The sequence below is a fragment of the Scyliorhinus torazame genome, chromosome 2 (assembly GCF_047496885.1).
Source record: "Scyliorhinus torazame isolate Kashiwa2021f chromosome 2, sScyTor2.1, whole genome shotgun sequence".
Lineage (NCBI taxonomy): Eukaryota > Metazoa > Chordata > Chondrichthyes > Carcharhiniformes > Scyliorhinidae > Scyliorhinus > Scyliorhinus torazame.
This window is the reverse complement of record NC_092708.1, coordinates 342,137,531-342,159,358: the sequence shown is the minus strand read 5'-3', so window position 1 is coordinate 342,159,358 and position 21,828 is coordinate 342,137,531. Positions and strand designations below refer to the sequence as shown.

General features: G+C 49.3%; 1 protein-coding gene across 1 annotated transcript in view; it reads left to right on the top strand.

Annotated features, from left to right (window-relative positions):
- LOC140407469 (brain-enriched guanylate kinase-associated protein-like) overlaps nucleotides 1-9,025 on the top strand; it is a 62,883-nt gene extending 53,858 nt beyond the window's left edge. The window contains exon 5 of the mRNA XM_072494932.1: nucleotides 8,864-9,025. Coding sequence (XP_072351033.1) covers nucleotides 8,864-9,025 — 162 coding nt within the window. The remainder of the gene's footprint in view (nucleotides 1-8,863) is intronic.
- Nucleotides 9,026-21,828: the final 12,803 nt, after the last annotated feature.

Below are 21,828 nucleotides of genomic sequence, written 5' to 3'. Positions count from 1 at the left end.
GATCACATACAGGTCACCAACACTTGAAGTAGTGCAACACTATTTTATTAAAAGGTTAATTATTTAAACATACTTGAACTGTGGGTAGATACGATACCAGCTTTAACTAAAGACCCTTGCCTTGTCCGAACCAATTGATGCACTCAGCACATGGTGAATGTCTGTGTTGCAGGCTGTGAGCTCTGTGCTCCTAGCTAGCTGCTACTCGAATGAGCGGGAACTCTGATGCCCCCTGTCTTTATAGTGCGTGTGCTCTTACTGGTGATTGGCTGCGGTGTTGTGTATGTTGATTGGTCCCACTGTGTGTCCATCAGTGTGTGTCTGCACCATGATATACTGGTGTATATTATGACAGTGGACATGCCTGCCACAAGGCTTCCACAACTCCCCCTCCATTTTCCACCGACAGCTGGCAAATGGTTTAGCAAAATTTTCCCGTCCCGATTGTCTGGTCCTGTATGTAGACGACTTGTTACTACAGACAGACACAAAGGGAGAGCACATTTTGCTTCTCGCCGAACCCCTAGGAATCCTAAAAGAAATTGGTTGTAAAGTCAACCCCAAGAATGCCCAGATTTTGAAAGAGAAAGTGATTTACTTGGGAACAGTGATCACTCATGGTAAACGCGAGATCGAGCACAAGAGAATTGACTCGATCGTCAAATTGCCCCTTCCCCACAATGTCTCAGCCCTCCGGTCATTTTTAGGACTGGTTGGTTACTGCCGAAACCATAGTGACGGTTTCGCCACTAAAGCAGCGCCCCTTTCCGAACTTCTCAAGAAGCAGGCACCTTGGGAATGGCTTCCACAGCATACAGATGCCGTGGATGCTTTAAAAAGAGCACTCAGCACAGACCCCGCACTACAGGTCCCAGATCCACTTTCACCGTACGCTATCGAAGTAACAAGCACCGACTGAACCCTTTCGGCCGTGCTCCTCCAGGAAAGCCACGACCAATTACGCCCCTAATATATGCCTCACGCATGTTAGACCCCATAGAGCAAGGATTTTCTGCCTGTGAAAGGCACCTGCTCGCAGTTTTTTAGGCAGTACAATACTTTGCATACATTACAGGACTCAACCCCATCACCATCCTCACAGAACACACACCAACACAACTCTTGTTAGACGGCTGACTTAAAGATGGCACAGTCAGCCAAATCGCGCAGCCCGTTTGACCCTTCTTTTACAGGGACGGGACATCACGGTAAAGAGAACCATAACCCACACCTTCCTTGCCGATAATTTGCAGTATGCAGGCACCCCTCATGGATGTGAGAACATCACCACTAAACGGAACACAGGCCCATTTGTTCCCAAAACACCCCCCAGGAAAACAGGTAGTACACCCCAGAGACCCCAGCCCACAGACACCTGCGCACCCCTGAAGATACATGTGGATGGCTCATCCACAGTGTTAAACGGAGAGAGAATTACCGGTTGCGGTATATATGTAGAGGACGTGCAGGGACGCGCCCTAGATGAAATTTCCTTGAAGTTGCCAGGACACTTAGGCTCGCAGGCAGCAGAGCTGGCAGCAATTGCATATATTGTAGACCACCCAGACTCGTTCCCGACCCCAGCAGGCATCTATTCGGACAGCTTGTATGTCTGTAATAGTTTGACAGAGTTCCTACCACTCTGGAAACAAGAGGATTTGTTTCCGCGGACAGTAAACCCCTACCCTCAACCCCATTACTCCGCCATATCTTAGAGACCGCGAAGGATAGGAAATACGGCATAATTAAGGTTCGCAGTCATCGCCGTTCTTCCCCCCCCCGGTAACATTAAAGCAGACGCCCCAGCGAAGGCAGGCTCCAGGCATGGTTATTTTTGGAACCCCCCGAAAGCACCCCAGTACACGCAGTTCAGGTCTCACAGACCAATATTCAGGATTTAGCGAAGGCCCAGAAAGAGGACGAGAAACTCAGGGAAGTTTTAAAGGGAACCTTCCCAGCCCCGTACGACAAGTTTAAAAATGGAATCACCACACACGACGGTGTGATTTTAAAGGATGGCATTTATATAGTTCCCAGCCAGGACAGGAACCAGGTCATTTGTCAGTTCCATGACAATCATGGACACCAAGGAATTGAACCCACTCTAGCCCACCTCAGACCGCTTTGCTTGTGGTTTGATTTAATCGATGTCACACACTACGTAGAGAATTGCTTAATCTGTGCCCAGAACAATCCGGACAGATATGCTAAAAAGACTCAACTTAGCAATACCCGCCCTGTTAATGGACCCTGGACAAATCTCCAGATAGATTATATAGGAATCCTACCCCCGTGCAGAAATGGTTACAAGTATGTGTTGGTGGTCATGGGCACCTTCACAAAATGGGTGGAAGCATTTCCATCGCGATACGGCCAAGACAACGGCTAAAATACTAACTCACCACATCTTTACAAGATGGGGCCTCCCACGCAGTATAGAGTCCGGCCAAGGCTCCCATTTCACCGGATGTGTAATGAAAAACGTCCTCACAATTTTCAGCATTTGACAAAAGTTCCATATCGCATACCACCCCCAGTCAAGTGGTATTGTAGAACGAATGAATAGGACATTGAAAGCCACCCTCAGGAAAATGGTACAGCAGAATAATAGCACCTGGATTTCAGTTCTCCCATTTGCCTTAATGTTTTTAAGAAACACGGTATCTACATCCACAGGATACACCCCCCACACCCTCATGACCGGACGCCCCATGATAAGCACTGAGTATTTATTCGGACTAGATGTGGCCAGCCCCGCAGATACAGCCCTCGCGCATGAAAATGCGGTTAAACAACTACTACAGAACATGAAGGCAGCCCAACTCGCCGCAGCAGTGAGACTTGGAACCAGGAAGAAACAGAGCAAGGCCTGTTTCGACAAAACAGTACACGCCACTGAGTTTACAATAGGGCAACAAGTTATGCTTTCCCTTTACAACCCCAGTTCATTCCTTTCCCCAAAATTTTCCGGACCGTACACCATTTCGGACAAAGTCAGCCCTTCGGTATACAAAATAACCTATCCCAATGGTAAGTCTGCATGGTTTCATAGAAACCAGCTCAAGGTTTATGGCTAGCAGAATAACCACACACACCACATCCTGCTCGCAGCAGCAGACGAGCACGCCCCGCCCACAGATGACGTATTCCTACCCTCCCCCAACCACTCCAGCCCGCCCTCAGACACGACTTCAACTCCGCCCCCAGAGGCATGGCTCCGCCTCTCCCTTCCCTCAACCAGCAGCGACAGTGATAGCGATCATGACGACGATAGCCACAGCACACCACGTTATGACTACACCCCTGCACCAGGCCCGACTCCCAGCGAATCCGAGCATGATTCTACCGACCCATTTGAGATCACCTATATCAAAGCCCCTGACCCAGACCCACTGCCCGACGATTACAGATTGAAGCATAGTAGCTCCAACCTCGACACACGATTCTGGCACCGAGACAATTCATTCAGGCTCATCCGGAATGATGGGATGGACCCCAATTCGCCCCAAGCAGCTTTAGCACGGTTACTACAGACAAGAGTTTGGCAGCTGGCAGAAGATGATGACTTAGAGTCTGACTCCCACCAAACGAATCCCGTTGCGACCCTGTTCGCTATTGAGCAGTGAGGTGTCCAGATGATGGAGAAAAAAGGAACCGATGGAGAGATACGGTGTCCTTTCTGATGGAACCTGCACCATGTTTGTTGAATGTTTGTTCGTTAATGTTTTGTTAAGTGTTGTGTGTAAACTCGGAAAGTTTTTCACGGCCCCACGTCACCACTCCTTTAACGCCCCCCGGCTGTTAATGGAACAAGTTTGTCCCAGACAATAGTTCAGAGGAACTAGTTTGTCACCAGAACCTTGTTAAAGGTACAAGTTTGTCCCCAGACATTAGTTCAGAGGAACTAGTTTGTCGACAGAACACGACTCATAGTTTCTCTCCTAATTCGAGAGGCAGCCCCCACAACGACCACATTCTTACCCATTCTTGCCGGTTGCTCAGGCAGTGGAGAAACGGCATTGGTCCCCGTCCTGCCTGAGGACCCCCCCTCTGGTCAGCTACGCTCGGGTAGAGCACATACAGCATTGATCACCGTCCTACCCGGGGATTCCACCCATTTCTTACCCGCCGTGGCCCATGCGCACCCCATTTTGGCTCGTTACGTTCAAAATTCTTTTGTTTGGTTTTGGCAACCCTGAGGTAGCTTCCCTATGCTATTTACATCCTCAAACACTGGGATGGTAAATCACACAGGCTGCGAGACGGCTCGCAGTACGGCAGTATTTTTCTTAGATGTCTTGTCCCAAGATTCGGTTTAAAAAAAAAACGAGGGAGTCACAGATGGTGACCAATTATAAAGGGAAATTGGCAATAACGGACAGGCAGACAGACATACGAGACCTTAAGCAAGATAATAACAGAAATTATGCTTGTGTTCACAGAACTCCAGAAACCCAGGAACCCCAGAGGAAGACAAAGAAGAAGTCCGACAAAGATGAAGACAGCCTTCGTGTTCACATGGATCTTAGCGGGATCCCTTCAGTTTCGCACGGACGCTACCCCACTGACCCCTACCACACAAACCGTAAATGATTCTCACCCTTGCAATACATGGAACCCCGAGATAACTAGCCCAGCAACTGCTAGCAATACCCCGACCTGGTGTGATAAGTTTATCACCTAGTACTCACTCTCATATGTAGTCGAAGCACTCTTAGTGCTGGCGATACTTTGCAGTATCGTGCAAACGTTTAGAGTTAGGAAATGGCGAAAGAGAGCATATCGCTCTCGCACCCTGGTATACAGATTTAGGTCCCCCATTTTCGGATTTCACCAGACCCCCGAACCCATTGGGACGGATTAAAGAGCATCCATTCTGTTTAATGTACTCTATGGAATAAAGAGATGTAAACCTCTGCGTCTGACTGCCAGGCCAGAGAAATATGTGTGCTGCTATTTTGTACAGTTTAAGATGCATTTTTGGATTGTTTATATTTTTGGATTGTTTGAATGAGGATAGCTTATTGAGAATAGTTAGAGGTTCCAGTTTTTTTTATTTTTCTGTAATGCATGTATTAATGTCATAGCGCCCCGTAGAATTTTAAGATACTGAATGTATTTAAAATGGTTCAGGTAAAATTGTGTTGCATAGGATAGGACAGTGTAGAGCTTATGTATGGGTGCCCCGGTGGTCAGAGGATGAAGACGCCATAATAATGTGATCCTTCACGCTTCGTGTTGAGGATCACAAGGAGGGTGTGTAGCCATCTGGGATGGCCACATCCCGATTACAAAATGGACACCCGCAAAGAATGCAGGGAAAATTGGACAACGCTAAGAAACAAGCAGGTGCAAGCTCTGTCTGTTGATTAGACCCTTAAACTCTCAGACAGGACAGAAACTACCAAACAATCTACATACTAATGAGCCATCTCCAGGGACAAAAGGGAAACATTTAGATACACAATGTTAAGGCAGGCTCTGCGGCGCCAGAAGAAGCTAAGACAAAGCAGACTGACAGTCACCAGGACACGCCCAGCGATCGGGGAACCACCCCTCTATTGAAGGAAAATTGATACAAATGATTGGGAAAGGCCCAATTAGTTGAGGCCAAGTTCAAGGCCCGCCCAAAAGCGCACAAAGCCCTTTTTTAGTATAAAAGGTATTCCCCCAAGGGAGAACGCCCTCCTTTGGCTTTGGCTCTCACCGAAGAGAGAGACCTGCCTAGCAGCTGCACCAGACCAAGTAAGTCTCAAGTCAACGCACGCTACAAGATAGATGCTCCTAGTTGCTACCCTGTAAACAGCTCAACCCAGCAGACTCAGAACCGAGCAACGGCCATTGTTCCTCTGACTGAGTGGGCACCCAAAGCTAAGTATAGGCTTTAGTAATAGTGGTAGTTTAGTTTGTACAGTTTATGCATGAGTAGATTTGACTGCGTGTAAATAAATGAACATTGCTTTTGAACTTACTAACTGGTGTATCGAGTCATTGATCAGTATTCGGTTCTGAACCTTGTGGCGGTGTCGAAAGATACCTGCCGACTCTTGAGCAAACGTGATTAAACAGAGCCAAATTAAGAGCCAACCAAAAGTTAGCAACGATACCAGCAGATATACAGATCACTACACCCCCCCAAGCCCGAGGTATCAGGGGCATTCTCCCACACTGCCCTCTCCACCCTCCACCATCGATGTATTGGAGGCACTCTCCCCTCTCTCCCAACTGCACCACCCTCTCAACCATGAAAGTATCAGGGCATTACCCCAAACACCCCCTCAACCCCCACCCCTCCCGCCATCAAGGCAGTATCGCAGGCACTCTCACCCTTCACAGTCAACAACCCTCCCCCTCACAGGCATAGTCCAAACAGAAAGGTTTATTTAACAGGTCAAAGCAAAACTGCAAAGCCCCTCGGTCCACACCAGGGCCACACTGGTAGAAACAATCCGAGCCATCCAAGGGTCACCCCCACCCCCACAATGCACTTCCTGTCCATGCCTCCTCTACCAGTCCCCCTCCCCACCCCCCCTCTGGGAACCCTGTAATAAGGGGACCCCCACCATGGTTCCTTTAATAAGCGGACCCCCCACAGGGACTCCTGTAATAGGGGGAACCCCCCACGGTTCCTGTAATAGAGGGACCCCCCACAAGGACCCCTGTAATAGATATTAAGTTGCTAAAATCATGAGTTAGAACTGAGCGTTTCAGAACGGATGGAAGATATTTGTGATGTCACTGTGGAAGCTGTTCTTGCATTTGGTTGAGATAATGGCAGACGCCATTGAGGGAAAGCTGAGAGTGAGAATCGGAAGGGAATTTGGACAAGCATTCCAGTTAGTATCATAACTGTAGGCAGAACATAGATGTTCAGCATGTTGCCAATTTGCGCTGGAGTCGCCAATAAGGTTGCCCCTTTTAATATTGAGTGATATTGCTTTTCAGAGTGGCCAGGTATCAGATGATCCCACCACAAGGTTCAACCAGATATTGATGAAAGACCCAACAACCAGTCAGTTCGTTCAAGTTCAATAATGGTTTATTGACAAGATTAACTCACACATGCAACATAAAAACACTACAAGCTAAATTACACCTAACACTACAACAACCTGTACTAACTTTCTTTCAGGCACCCGGCTTTGGCAGAGGAACAAGGCCTTTGTTCGGATCTTGCGTGGCTGGGTCTGGAGAAGTAACTTCGGTTCTGCTGGGCTCATCCGTCTGGTAGCGATCGTTGATCTTGAACTTGCTTCTGGTCGTGGTGCTGCAGTTGGCTTCAGGTATAGGCCGGGCCGAAGAGTGCCGGTGTGTCAGGGCCAAAAGAGATCTAACACATGGCAGTGTCTCTCTTTATCCTTTGGGGTTTCGCACTCTTTTGGGCGGTCCTTAACTTTGGCAGGCTTCGATTACTGCCTTCGATTTGAGCCAATAAAGGGCGGGTGCCTTGATGGCTGGGCGTGTCCTGAGCGGTCATTGACCTTGGCTGTTTGGGCTTCCTGGGTGAAGGGAGTGGCGCCGATGTGTCTGGAATTGCATCTGATACCTGAGTACCAGTCCTTTGTCCTGGGGAAATCGGTCATTAGAATGCAAATCGGCTAGGGGTTTCAATACTGTCTGGTTTTCTGTTAGCAAATATACATTTAGGCTCTGAGTTTGCCTGAATCCTGTATTGGCCTTATTTCCCTTGAGTTTTTACAAGTTTCCATGTTTCCTTTGTCAGTGGCCATCCCAGATAGCTACAAGCAGTGATTTCTACATTGTAAAAACGACTGTACTGTGAACATTAGGCTGCATTGGAAGGATTACAAATGAATTGCTAAATCACATGGAAAGAACATTTGGTGCCATGGGCAATGGTGTGGAAAGATGTGAATCAGTAAATTTTGTATCTGTTGCAATTGTAAAGTACCAGCGAAGGGCCGGTTGGAAGTCAGTGTTATGGAAATAATGATCACAGGTATTACAGAGGGAATCATTGCCCTTGACTGCAGAGACACACATAAAGAAGGTGATGTCCTGAGTAGTGGATTTTTGTAGGTGGTAGAAACGGCTGGTGATCTGGTGAATTGAGAAGCTGAAGAACAGAAGCCAAAGAAAAAGGAACAGTCACTGAAAGAAGGGATTAAAGTGGTGATATGGGAGCTGGAAAAGAAAATGGTAAAAGGAAAAGAATGCATTTCAAAAGTTCTGGTTGGATGAAGAAGTCACTTAAGTGGCTATGACTGGAGTTAGGCTAAAGAGCTGGAAATTTTACATGTAACAGGTGAAAAGTAACATAATGTTCCAAAGATTTAAAGCTCAGATAGCTATGCGATTGCCTTTTTTGGTACATAACAGGTATATAAATTCACTTGTCATCCTGAGACATGGGAATGGAAGGGAATAGTACAAAAAGGCAGCAATAGGTGTTGAAAGGGTGGTCTCAGGAACCGAGAATTCTGCTTTGTATGTTTTCAAGAAGAGGTTAGATATAGCTCTTGGGGCGAAGGGAATCAACGGATATGACGGAAAGTGGGAACAAGTTAGTGAGTTGGATGATCATTCAGTATCATAATGAATGGCAGAACTGGTTCAAAGGTCCATATGGCCTCCTCCTGCTCCTATTTTCAATGACTCTAAATAGAACATAATCTGGATAAATTTTAAAGAAATTCATTTGAAAAAGAATCTCTTGACAAGGCGTAATATTTAATCACAGTGGAAACAAATCATTATTTTATGAAGCACTGATATTTTGTTGTTTAATCTAATATTATGAAGTACTCCTTGTAAATTATATATATGATGCATATATGAAGTTCAAAAAGATTAGATAATTCATGTTTCGCAACATTTGATTTTATTCATTATGTACACACAGGCACAACTGCAAGAAGAGGAAAAGAGAAATCTCAGCCATGATATAATCACTTTGTGCAATCAGTTGACGGAAGCCAAGATAACCATGGATAAATTAGCAGAAAACAATGTAAATGTCCATAAACCAGCTCAACTCCAGGGGCTCCCATTTCCCAAAGGATAAAGCAAAACAAAGCTGAATTTATCACCATTTCCCACACTTTCTCTGTTACTGAAATGATATTTGAGGCCTCCAAATTCAGATGAAAATTAATTGCACCAAATTGCCATCCTGTTAAGGCATGTTTGTTAACTCCCCATTCCTAATTTTAGTAAATCAATATGCTCCCAAAGGACTACGGGTGAGTAAGATCCAAAGAATTTAGGCAAATCTGAGGAATGCATCTAGTTTTTAGGCCAGAGAAGCATTAAATCGTGATTTTTGGCAATTTATGTAATTGTTCGGAGCAGCTTTCTTTTGCAGTGTGCGGTGAAATGCCGGTGCACAGCTCTGCATATAGTTAGCAATGCAACCTCCAACCAGCTGTTGGCGACAGAGAACCATCACGTGACTCTACACACCTGCCAGTTGGTAGTAAGATGTATAAGTAGACAGTCGCACTTAAGAGGGTTTTTTTTTAATTTAGAGTACCCAATTATTTATTTTTTTCCCAATTAAGGGGCAATTTAGCATGGCCAATCCACATAACCTGCAGATCTTTGGGCTGTGGGGGAGAAACCAACGCTCAAGTGTTGAATGTGCAAACTGCACACGGAGAGTGAGCCAGGGCCGGGATTCAAACCTGGTTCCTCAGCTTCGTAGGCAGCAGTGCTTATCACTGTGCCATGTGCACCCTTCACTTAGAGTTGCTCCAGGAGAATTCATTCAGTAGCAATCGCCTGTACAGTAGTTCCTTAGTTATCTTTTCCACATGTTTATTAATAAATCATCTTTATAATTATTTAACTATATGTTCTGTGTACATCATTACAATGGTTACATCACAGAACACAACACAATGCCCCTCTACAAAGGTGGACTTTCCTCTGATATTCCAAGTCCAGGGAATTTTCACATCCATTTAAAGTGAGAAGCCTGGCGATAAAGGAATACAGGAAAGAAGCAAGGAGAATAATGCAGTACTTGCGGTGGATGTGACCACCAGATAATAACCCTCATACATCTTGGGTGGGATTCTCCGTCGGCTGACGCTGGAACGCAAAGCATGATTGGGTGGAGAATCGGTTTTGACACCAAAATCGTGGCGGGTGCTGGTTTCACACCAAATTGCAATTCTCTGGTGCTTCATTGGCAGCATCAATACGTTCCACTCACACGTACAGTAAACACCGTTGGCGGGCCTGGCCCGGTATTCTCCAGGGCCTCCATGATACTCTGCCTCCATTGGGCAAATTCCCGATGGCTGGTGAGGAAGAGAGAGGAGGTAGGACACAGAGAGGAAGACCGTGGGCTGCCGGTCCTGACACTGGCAGGGCTGGCTGGGGAGGCCTCTGCCAGGCCTGGTGGGGGGTGGAGAATGGGGAAACAGGCTGGGGGGCTGGGGCGACCCCCCCACAGGACTGGGGCGGTGTCCATGCATGGACCGCCATTGCCACAGCCTGAAAAGCAGCCATCTTGCTGCGCACCCCACTAACCACCCACCTTGGCCCCTGGTTCTGCAGTGACACCGGCTGTATGGGTGTGCCCATCTACAACCCCCCCCACTAACCCAACCGGATGCCATCCAGTGGCAGGGCATCACATGGCCCACCCAAGGGCAATGCCCACAGTAGCCCTACAGGGGGGTGCCTGATAGGGGCCGCAGAGCATACTGCTGGCGTGGGCAGCGCCAACCGACAGTACACTTGGCAGCAGGGATGGGTGCCCGGGCCAGAGGCCCCCACATTGTCGGGCACTGATGGGGCCAGGGTTGCGGAGATAGGGAAGGGAGGGGGACATAGGCAGGGGCAGAGTCCACAGTACCAACCGGGGCCACCATGTAGCCCGTTGGACCTGGTTGAGCATGGGGACATGCACCATGCTAACATGTCGGCTTTTCAGTCCCTGAAGACAATGGATATTGGAATTCAACTAGCAACGGTGGCCTTCCTGCTCGTCACCTCAGCCTGGGGGATGCACTGCGGCTGTATGAGCTGGAGCTGCTCGAGGAGGAGGAAGCTGCAGCAGTGGAGTCTGTCCCAGAAGAACAGGAGGCAGCCGCTGAGGCCCGTGTGTAATGGCAGCGCCTGTCATTCGAGGACCTGCTGACCGGGCATGCCATTGAAAACTCTGGCTGAGCAGGGCGACATATCTGCCAGATCATGGCGCACCAGGCACCGCGGGGGAATGGGGGGGACACCCGCTTCCGGTGGCTGTCAAGATGACAGTCACACTCAACCTCTACGCTGAGTGGGGACCTGGCCGGGATCTCACAGAACTCAGTGCACAGGTGCATCCGTGTCGTCAGAGGCCCTATATGCTCAGTCGGCACAATATACCCATTTCAATGTGGACCGAGCCCACCAGGATGCCTGGGCAGCGAGTTTCGCCACCGTCGCCGAGATGCCCCGAGTCCAGGGGGTGATCCACGGGATGTATGTCGTCTAATGAGCACCTGGAGATGACAGACCGGTCTTCACAAACTGAAAGGGGTTTCACTCGATGAACGTGCAGCTGATCTGTAACCATCAGCTGCTCATCATGCACGTCTACACCCGATACCTGAGCAGTGTGCATGGCTCCTTCATCCTAGCATACTCGATAGTTCCTGGCCTCTCCGAGGCGGACCCCCGGCTGGGGGGTTGGCTCTTGGGCGACAGGGGTTACCCACTGCGGTTGTTGCTGATGAGGCCCATCCGGAGGCCACAGACTGACATGGAGACTCACTACAACGACGCCCATGCAGCGACAATGGGCATGATTGAGCAGTGCTTCAGCATCCTGAAGATGCGGTTCAGGTGGCTAGGCTGCTCTGGAGGGGCCCTCCAGTATGGTGCTGGGAGGGTCGCCCACATCATGGAGGCCTGCTGCGTCCTCCACAACATTGTGCAGCAGAGGAGCGATGTACTGGAGAAGGAGGATGAACGCCAGTCTTCCTCTGATGAGGAGCACGCGGTGGAGGGCGAGGGTGGGCAGAACATGGGGCCCAGACATGCACGGGAGGCTGCACGGGTGCGTCGGGATCAACGCACACAAAACACTCTGATTACCTTCAGGTTCATCGACTAGGGTGGGGACTGGCCAGTGGCAGGGAAACCGCATACCACCCCCACATCCCACCCCACCCCTGCCCCAGGCCACTCACCCACCTGCAAGCTCCTCCTTGATACATACCTGCCACACCACGGGGTGCGGGCTCTAGGTTGGCAGTAGCAGCGGGTATGGCCAATGGGATGGAGGATGGTGACCACCCGCTCTGTGATGAGCCATGGTGCTCCGCATCGTTTGACAACGCCTGACTCCTGGCCAGGGTAGCACTTTCCACCGTCCACCTGGGTGATCACTGCATGCGAGCTGACCATTCCACCATGCAGTCCCCTGGGGTGGCGGAGATGGGGATGATGGAGATGGGGATGGGGTGGGACACCGGAGCAGCGATCGCTGGATGAGCTGCGGTCCCTGAGCCAAGCTCACCCACAATGTCTGCTCATTCCTCCCCCCCCACCCAGCTTCTGAGGCCAGCCCACCCCTCACACCCTTCTGACAGAGCACCGAGGCAGGTTGTAACAGTGTGAACAGATGTTTAATGTGAAAACATCAGATTCATGCCCTAGCCCCATTGCTAAAGTGTGCTCTGTACCCGTGCCAACTTAATTGGTGTCTACATATCTGGCCTTACGGGCCCTAACTCTACGTCTTGGTGGATCCCCAGACGGTACATCAGGAGTTGAGGTAGCCTGCTGTGATTCCCGCCCTGTGACATGGGTCTCCTTTGGCGGCCATCTTCTGGGCCGACCGAGCCTGGATGGGCCCGGCTGCTGCTTGGGTGTTCCAGGTGGCGTGGTGCTGCCCTGTTCTGCCCACTGCCCATGTGATGCTCCAGGGACAGGGAGGGGTGATGGGGAAGAGTTTGAGGTGCTGCGGCATTCCGGCACCTTCCCTGCGGGAGTCACCAGCATGAGCCCCATGGGACGCTCATCCTTGCCCCATTAATGCCCTTAAGTTAGCTAACCTCAATTTTAAGGCCGGTGGATGCTGGCTAACTGAAGGCGGGAAACAGAAATATTCATTGGCCTCGATCGCAGTCAGGAGTGGGAAGGGTGTTTTCACTGGAAGTTCCCTTCTGACTGGGAACAGCCTCCCTTCATGAATTGAATTGAAATGAAATGAAATTCGCTTATTGTCACAAGCAGGCTTCAATGAAGTTACTGTGAAAAGCCCCTAGTCGCCACATTCCGGCACCTGTTCAGGGAGGCTGTTATGGGAATTGAACCGTGCTGCTGGCCTGCCTTGGTCTGCTTTCAAAGCCAGCGATTTAGCCCTGTGCTAAACAGCCCCAGACATCCCTCCCCCGGTCCATTCCCTGATTATCTACTTGCAACCCCCCCAACCCCACCTCCTCCATCCTCCCCTCCCCTCCCCTCCCCTCCCCTTCCCAAGGTCCCTACCGCTTTTCTCGCTGCATTCACTCCCAGGCATGGCACTGCAGTACCTATTCTGGCCACTGCAGCACTGTGTCTGGATGGGCTGGAGAGCTAGCTCTCCAGCTGGGACTTGCTTCCAAGTGTAGGCAGAAGTCCCACCTGCTGCTAATCAACGCTCATTAGAGCATGAAATGCAACAGGCCTTTTGGAGAGGACAGAGATGTAATCCTGTTAAGTCAAAGCCCCTGCCATCTGAAAAATTCAGGCGGTATGATTCTATGCAATTCTAAAAGGCCTGTAATCTGGTTTTAAGAGCCTAAATGCCATAACATTAGATTCTGCCTAATCTGCCAGCAGCATTCACTCCCAAACCAGTGTCGCACAGTGGCAGCTGTGTGCACTGCAATAATTTCTCAAGCCTCAGTTGATAGCAGCCTCTCAACATACGACTTCTACTAACTAGAAGGAAAAGTGCAGCAGAACCACCGCCTGCAAGTTCCCTCCAAGCCACACACCATTCTGACACAGAACTATATTGCTGTTCCCTCACTGTCGCTGGATCAAATCCTGGAACTACCTTCCTTTTTTAAAAAAATATATTTTATTCAAAATTTTTGGCCAACCATGACAGTACATTGTGTATCCTTTACACAGTAATATAACAATATAAATAACAATGGCCAGTTTTAAGCAAGAAATAAATAATATATAAACAACATCAAAATTAAAAAACAAAACTAAATGGCAACTGCCTTGTCCCAAATAAATACTCTCCAAAAATACAATTTAGCAGTCCAATATACAATTACCTATAACAACAACCTATACCTATTACACATATACACTAACACCCCTGAGAGTCCTTCTGGTTCCTCCCCCCCCCCGCCCCTCACTCCCCGCCCCCCCCCCCCCCCCCCCCCCGGGTTGCTGCTGCTGTCTTCTTCTTTTCCATTCCCTCTATCTTTCTGTGAGGTATTCGACGAATGGTTGCCACCGCCTGGTGAACCCTTGAGCCGATCACTTTAGGACGAACTTAATCCGTTCCAACTTTATAAACCCTGCCATGTCATTTATCCAGGTCTCCACACCCGGGGGTTTGGCTTCCTTCCACATCAACAGTATCCTGCGCCGGGCTACTAGGGACGCAAAGGCCAAAACATCAGCCTCTTTCGCCTCCTGCACTCCCGGCTCCTCTGCAACCCTGAATATAGTCAACCCCCAGCTTGGTTCGACCTGGACCCCCACCACCTTCGAAAGCACCTTTGTCACCCCCACCCAAAACCCCTGTAGTGCCGGACATGACCAGAACATGTGGGTGTGATTCGCTGAGCTTCTCGAGCATCTCGCACACCTATCCTCTACTCCAAAAAATTTACTGAGCCGTGCTCCAGTCATATGCGCCCTGTGTAACACCTTAAATTGTATCAGGCTTAGCCTGGCACATGAGGACGATGAGTTTACCCTACTTAGGGCATCAGCCCACAGCCCCTCCTCAATCTCCTCCCCCAGCTCCTCTTCCCATTTCCCTTTCAGCTCATCTACCATAATCTCCCCCTCGTCCCTCATTTCCCTATGTATGTCTGATACCTTACCGTCCCCCACCCATGTCTTTGAGATCATTCTGTCCTGCACCTCCTGCGTCGGGAGCTGCGGGAATTCCCTCACCTGTTGCCTCGCAAAAGCCCTCAGTTGCATATACCGGAATGCATTCCCTTGGGGCAACCCATATTTTTCGGTCAGCGCTCCCAGACTTGCAAACGTCCCATCTACAAACAGATCTCTCAATTGTGTTACTCCTGCTCTTTGCCATGTTCCAAATCCCCCATCCATTCACCCCGGAGCAAACCTATGATTATTTCTTATCGGGGACCACACCGAGGCTCCCGTCTTACCCCTATGCCGTCTCCACTGCCCCCAGATTTTCAGAGTAGCCACCACCACCGGGCTTGTGGTGTATTTCTTCGGTGAGAACGGCAACGGCGCCGTCACCATAGCTTGTAGGCTAGTCCCCCTGAAGGACGCCCTCTCCAATCTCTTCCACGCCGCTCCCTCCTCTTCTCCCATCCACTTACATACCATTGAGATATTGGCGGCCCAGTAGTACTCACTTAGGCTCGGTAGTGCCAGCCCCCCCTATCCCTACTATGCTGCAAAAATCCCCTCCTCACTCTCGGGGTCTTCCCGGCCCACACAAAACTCATGATATTCTTCTCAATCCTTTTGAAAAAAGCCTTCGTGATCACCACCGGGAGGCACTGAAACACAAAAAGGAATCTCGGGAGGACCACCATTTTAACCGCCTGCACCCTCCCTGCCAGTGACAGGGATACCATGTCGCATCTCTTGAAGTCCTCCTCCATCTGTTCCACCAACCGCGTTAAATTTAACCGATGCAATGTACCCCAATGTACCCCAATTCTTGGCTATCTGGATCCCCAAGTAGCGAAAGTCCCTTGTTACCTTCCTCAGCAGTAAGTCCTCTATTTCTCTGCTCTGCCCCCCTGGATGCACCACAAACTTTTCCCCATGTTCAGTTTATATCCTGAAAATTCTCCAAACTCCCCAAGTATCCGCATTATCTCTGGCATCCCCTCCGCCGGGTCCGCCACATACAACAACAAATCGTCCGCATACAGAGATACCCGGTGTTCTTCTCCTCCCCTGAGTACTCCCCTCCACTTCCTGGAACCCCTCAATGCTATTGCCAGGGGCTCAATCGCCAGTGCAAACAATAATGGGGACAGAGGACAACCCTGCCTCGTCCCTCTATGGAGCCGAAAATATGCAGACCCCCGTCCATTCGTGACCACGCTCGCCATCGGGGCCCTATACAGCAGCTGTACCCATCTAATATACTCATCTCCAAAGCCAAATCTCCTCAACACCTCCCACAAATAATCCCACTCCACTCTATCAAATGCTTTCTCGGCATCCATCGCCACCACTATCTCCGCTTCCCCCTCTGGTGGGGGCACCATCATTACCCCTCCGTATATTTGTATTCAGCTGTCTCCCCTTCACAAACCCAGTTTGGTCCTCATGGACCACCCCCGGGACACAATCCTCTATCCTCATTGCCATTACCTTGGCCAGAATCTTAGCGTCTACATTCAGGAGGGAAATAGGCCTATAGGACCCGCATTGCAGCGGGTCTTTTTCTTTCTTTAGGAGAAGCGATATCATTGCCTCTGACATAGTCGGGGGCAGCTGTCCCCTTTCCCTCGCCTTATTAAAGGTTCTCATCAGTAGCGGGGCGAGCAAGTCCACGTATTTCCTGTAAAATTCAACTGGGAATCCATCCGGTCCCGGAGCCTTCCCCGCCTGCATGCTCCTAATTCCTTTCACTGCTTCCTCCATTTCGATCTGTGCTCCCAGTCCCACCCTCTCCTGCTCCTCCACCTTAGGAAATTCCAGCTGGTCCAGAAAGCACATCATTCTCTCCTTCCCATCCGGGGGCTGAGCTTCATATAATCTTTCATAGAATGCCTTGAACACTCCATTCACTTGCCCCGCTCCCCGCTCCATCTCTCCCTCCTCATCCCTCACTCCCCCTATTTCCCTCGCTGCTCCCCTTTTCCTCAATTGGTGGGCCAGCAACCTGCTCGCCTTCTCCCCATATTCGTATTGTACACCCTGTGCCTTCCTCCACTGTGCCTCTGCAGTACCCGTAGTCAGCAAATCAAATTCTACGTGTAGCCTTTGCCTTTCCCTGTACAGTCCCTCCTCCGGTGCCTCCGCATATTGCCTGTCCACCCTCAGAAGTTCTTGCAGCAACCGCTCCCATTCCCTACTCTCCTGCTTTCCTTTATGTGCCCTGATTGATATCAGCTCCCCTCTAACCACTGCCTTCAGCGCCTCCCAGACCACTCCCACCTGGACCTCCCCATTATCATTGAGTTCCAAGTACTTTTCAATGCACCCCCTCACCCTTAGACACACCCCCTCATCCGACATTAATCCCATGTCCATTCTCCAGGGTGGACGCCGTTCTTTTTCCTCCCCTATCTCCAAGTCCACCCAATGTGGAGCGTGATCCGAAATAGCTATGGCCGTATACTCCGTCCCCCTCACCTTCGGGATCAGCGCCCTTCCCAAAACAAAAAAGTCTATTCGCGAATAAACTTTGTGGACATAGGAGAAAAACGAAAACTCCTTACTCCCAGGTCTACTAAATCTCCATGGGTCTACTCCTCCCATCTGCTCCATAAAGTCTTTAAGCACCTTGACTGCTGCCGGCCTCCTTCCAGTCCTGGACCTCGATCTGTCCAGCCCTGGTTCCAGCACCGTGTTAAAATCTCCAACCATTACCAACTTCCCCACCTCTAGGTCCGGGATCCGTGCTAACATGCGCCTCATAAAGTTGGCATCATCCCAGTTCGGGGCATATACGTTCACTAAGACCACCGCCTCCCCCTGTAATTTGCCACTCACCATCACGTATCTGCCCCCACTATCCGCCACTATGGTCTTTGCCTCAAACATTACCTGCTTCCCCACTAATATGGCCACCCCCCTGTTTTTCGCATCTAGCCCCGAATGAAACACCTGCCCCACCCATCCTTTGCGTAGTCTAACCTGGTCTATCAGTTTCAAATGCGTCTCCTGTAACATAACCACATCTGCCTTAAGTTTCTTATGGTGTGCGAGTACCCGTGCCCTCTTTATCGGCCCGTTCAGCCCTCTCACGTTCCACGTGATCAGCCGAGTTGGGGGGCTTCCTACCCCCCCCCCCTTGTCGATTAGCCATCCCCTTTTACCCAGCTCCTCACCCGGTTCCCACGCAGCTGTGTCCCCCCCAGGCGGTGCCCCCCTGCCCCGCCCACCCCACCCCATACCAGCTCCCCCTTCTCCCCAGCAGCAGCAACCCAGTAAATCCCCCCCTCCCACCCCCCCCGCTAGATCCCCCACTAGCGTAGTTACACCCCCCATGTTGCTCCCAGAAGTCAGCAAACTCTGGCTGACCTCGGCTTCCCCACGTGACCTCGGCTCGCACCGTGCGACGCCCCCTCCTTCCTGCTTCCCTATTCCCGCCATAATTATCATAGCGCGGGAACAAAGCCCGCGTTTCCCTTTTGGCCCCGCCCCCAATGGCCAACGCCCCCAACTCCTCCACCTCCCTTCCTCCCTCCCCCACAGCCTGTGGAAGAGAGAAAAGTTACCGGGTCGCAGGATTAACAACATAAAAATCATCTCTCCCCCCTTTTTCCCCCCTCTTCACCCCCCCATATTCGCCCCACCACTTTGTCTCGAACGTTCTTTTTTATTAACCCACTCATTCCAATTTCTCTTCAACAATAAATGTCCATGCCTCATCCGCCGTTTCAAAGTAGTGGTGCTTCCCTTGATATGTGACCCACAGTCTTGCCGGCTGCAGCATTCCAAATTTGATCTTCTTTTTATGAAGCACCGCCTTGGCCCGATTAAAGCTCGCCCTCCTTCTCGCCACCTCCGCACTCCAGTCTTGATATACGCGGATCACCGCGTTCTCCCATCTACTGCTCCGAGTTTTCTTTGCCCATCTTAGGACCATCTCTCTGTCCTTAAAACGGAGGAATCTCACCACTATGGCTCGAGGAATTTCTCCAGCCCTCGGTCTTCGCGCCATAACTCGATAGGCTCCCTCCACCTCCAGCGGACCCGTCGGGGCCTCCGATCCCATCAACGAGTGCAGCATCTTGCTCACATATGCCCCGACGTCCGCCCCTTCTGCACCTTCAGGAAGATCAAGAATCCTTAAATTCTTCCTCCTCCCATTATTCTCCAGCACCTCCAGCCTTTCCACACATCGTTTATGGTGTGCCTCGTGCATCTCCGTCTTCACCACCAGGCCCTGTATATCGTCCTCGTTCTCGGCAGCCTTTGCCTTCATGACCCGAAGCTCCCGCTCCTGGGTCTTTTGCTCATCTTTTAGCCCTTCAATCGCCTGTAATATCGGGGCCAACAGCTCCTTCTTCATCTCCTTTTTAAGCTCTTCCACGCAGCGTTTCAAAAACTCGTGTTGTTCAGGGCCCCATATTAAACTGCCACCTTCCGACGCCATCTTGGTTTTTGCTTGCCTTCCTTGCCGCTGCTCTAATGGATCCACCGCAATCCGGCCACTTTCCTCTCCTTTTTCCATCCGTATCCAGGAGGGATTCCCTTCTGGTTTACCGCACAGTGCTTTTAGCCGTTAAAATTGCCGTTGGGGCTCTTAATAAGAGCCCAAAAGTCCGTTCCACCGGGAGCTGCCGAAACGTGCGACTTAGCTGGTCATCGCCGCACCCGGAAGCTGGAACTACCTTCCTAATGGCACTGTGGGTGTACCAACACCACGAGGTAGGAGACTCACCACTACCTTCTCAAGGGAAAATAGGAATGTGCAACAAATGCTGGTCCAGCCAGCGCAGTCCATATCTTGTGAAAGAATAAAATAACTGTCTCCAGGTCTGTACTTCTACGGACGTTAAGGAAATCTTTGGTTCCACACTATTTTTTAAGTAGGCGACAGTATAGATTCTACTGAAGCTGCACCACTACATTGATGCCTGCAATGAGAAAAAAAACTCCCATGATGTTACTGCAAATGAGTACACTCCTATGTCAAACCTGTCAGTTTAAAAAAAATATTCTAGGGTTTGGGTAATGCTGGCAAAGCTTATTACTTCGGGTCCCACCATTTAATCAAGGTGATCACTTATGCAGTGCTGTGTAATACCACAGAGCCACTGCTGAATTGAGTACTAATTAATTGCACTTGCACCATTTCATTCGTACCAGTGAAATGTCTCTCAAGATCCATCATTGGTGAGAGACCTCAGCTGTCTCAGGCTGCAGAATTTTGAAATTCTGTCAACTCCTCCATCTTGCCACATCTCTTCACACTTTCAAGTCTCCTTAAATTGATGGAAAATTGTTCATGTTCTCAAGTTTCAAATGGGACCAATAAGTGTCTGTACTGTATTTATTATTTCTGTATAATGAGTCACATTGCGGGATTGCCTGACAATTTGTTTATTATCCACAGCCGCCAGCAGAAATTCAGGGAAGGGTCAGAATCTACACAGAGAATTTACGAATAGGTATTCCTGGGTCTGCAATCATTCATCTTTTGTCCAAGCTAAAGTTTTAGAAAAATCTCAGCCAGCCTGTTTATCAGGCACCCCGACTCCTGTCTCGCTCTCAAGACAGATTATACATGGCCATTTGAAGAATACTACCAAACCTGACCAAGGGTTTCCCTGCAAGTCTCATTTATATTATAGTGACACAGCTTTTTATTGCCCTGTTGAACAAAGGAGCGGCAGAAGCCAAGTTAGAGATATGCAACTTTTTCAAACACAGAACTTTACAGATGGCTCCACAGAAACAGAGGGCTTCAATAAAATTATCACGAGTGTCACCCTTCCCAATTATGTTGCATCAGTGCCAGGTTCCTCCAACTATCTAAGCTGCACCATGACAGCTGAGAACAGAGGGACGACACAAGCCGAAAGCACTTTGAATCCCACCCAACAAGTCAGTTTGGAAACTGATAGTTATGAAAGAAAATGAAACACTTCAGCAGAGCGAGGAAACAAGGACAGTTTTATTCAGGCGAGGCCACTGCAACAATTTATAGATGTGGCACATGGTTATCAGGATAGCAGTCAGCAGTGCTCAGCAACTCTCCCAATAGACTTCAGTGATTCACTGCACTTGTCCTGGATGAGTATTCAGCATGTAAGAGTCCCAAAACCATACAGTGATCAAGAAAATGTGAATGACCCAGAAAGAAATAGAATGGATCAATGTAAGAAAGTTAACATGCGTGATACAAATACCTCTTCGTACAGGATTTATGGAAATATTTCCTCGAGCAGCCACGCCAAAGAGTAGCTGGGTGGTAGTTTTTCACGAGAGAAGATCATTTCCCTGATGAAGAGGATATCAGCCAGAGTAATTTTACAGAGTTCGGCTTTAGAACCATGGACTGCAAACCTTGTACAGAAATTGACAGTGAGAAGCAAGCGGGTCTCTCCATGTCTCGGCACAAGGATACCGAAGATGACCCTAAACATTGCCAAGTGAAAAAAACACAAATCAAACATATATCAAAAATACAGACAATGTTGCTGACGCTAAAACAAATTGTTGATGTTGCTCCAAATACTTCAGTAAAATCCTTGCGCCGTTTTCCCATTAAGTTATTAGTGGTCGATAATGTTCCCTTGGATGATGTTTCAAATAGTGAACAAGAAAAATCGTCAAAGATAAGCGAACTTTACAGGAAGGACAGCCTCACAAAAACTCAGCATTGTGGAAACCTGCTAAACTAATAATACAAAGATGTTGAAAATAATAAATTGTGTCTTTCAATGCAATTCATAAATATGTAGCATATTAGTGAAAATTACCTGATTGAGGCTGCAAATGTATTTATTCAAA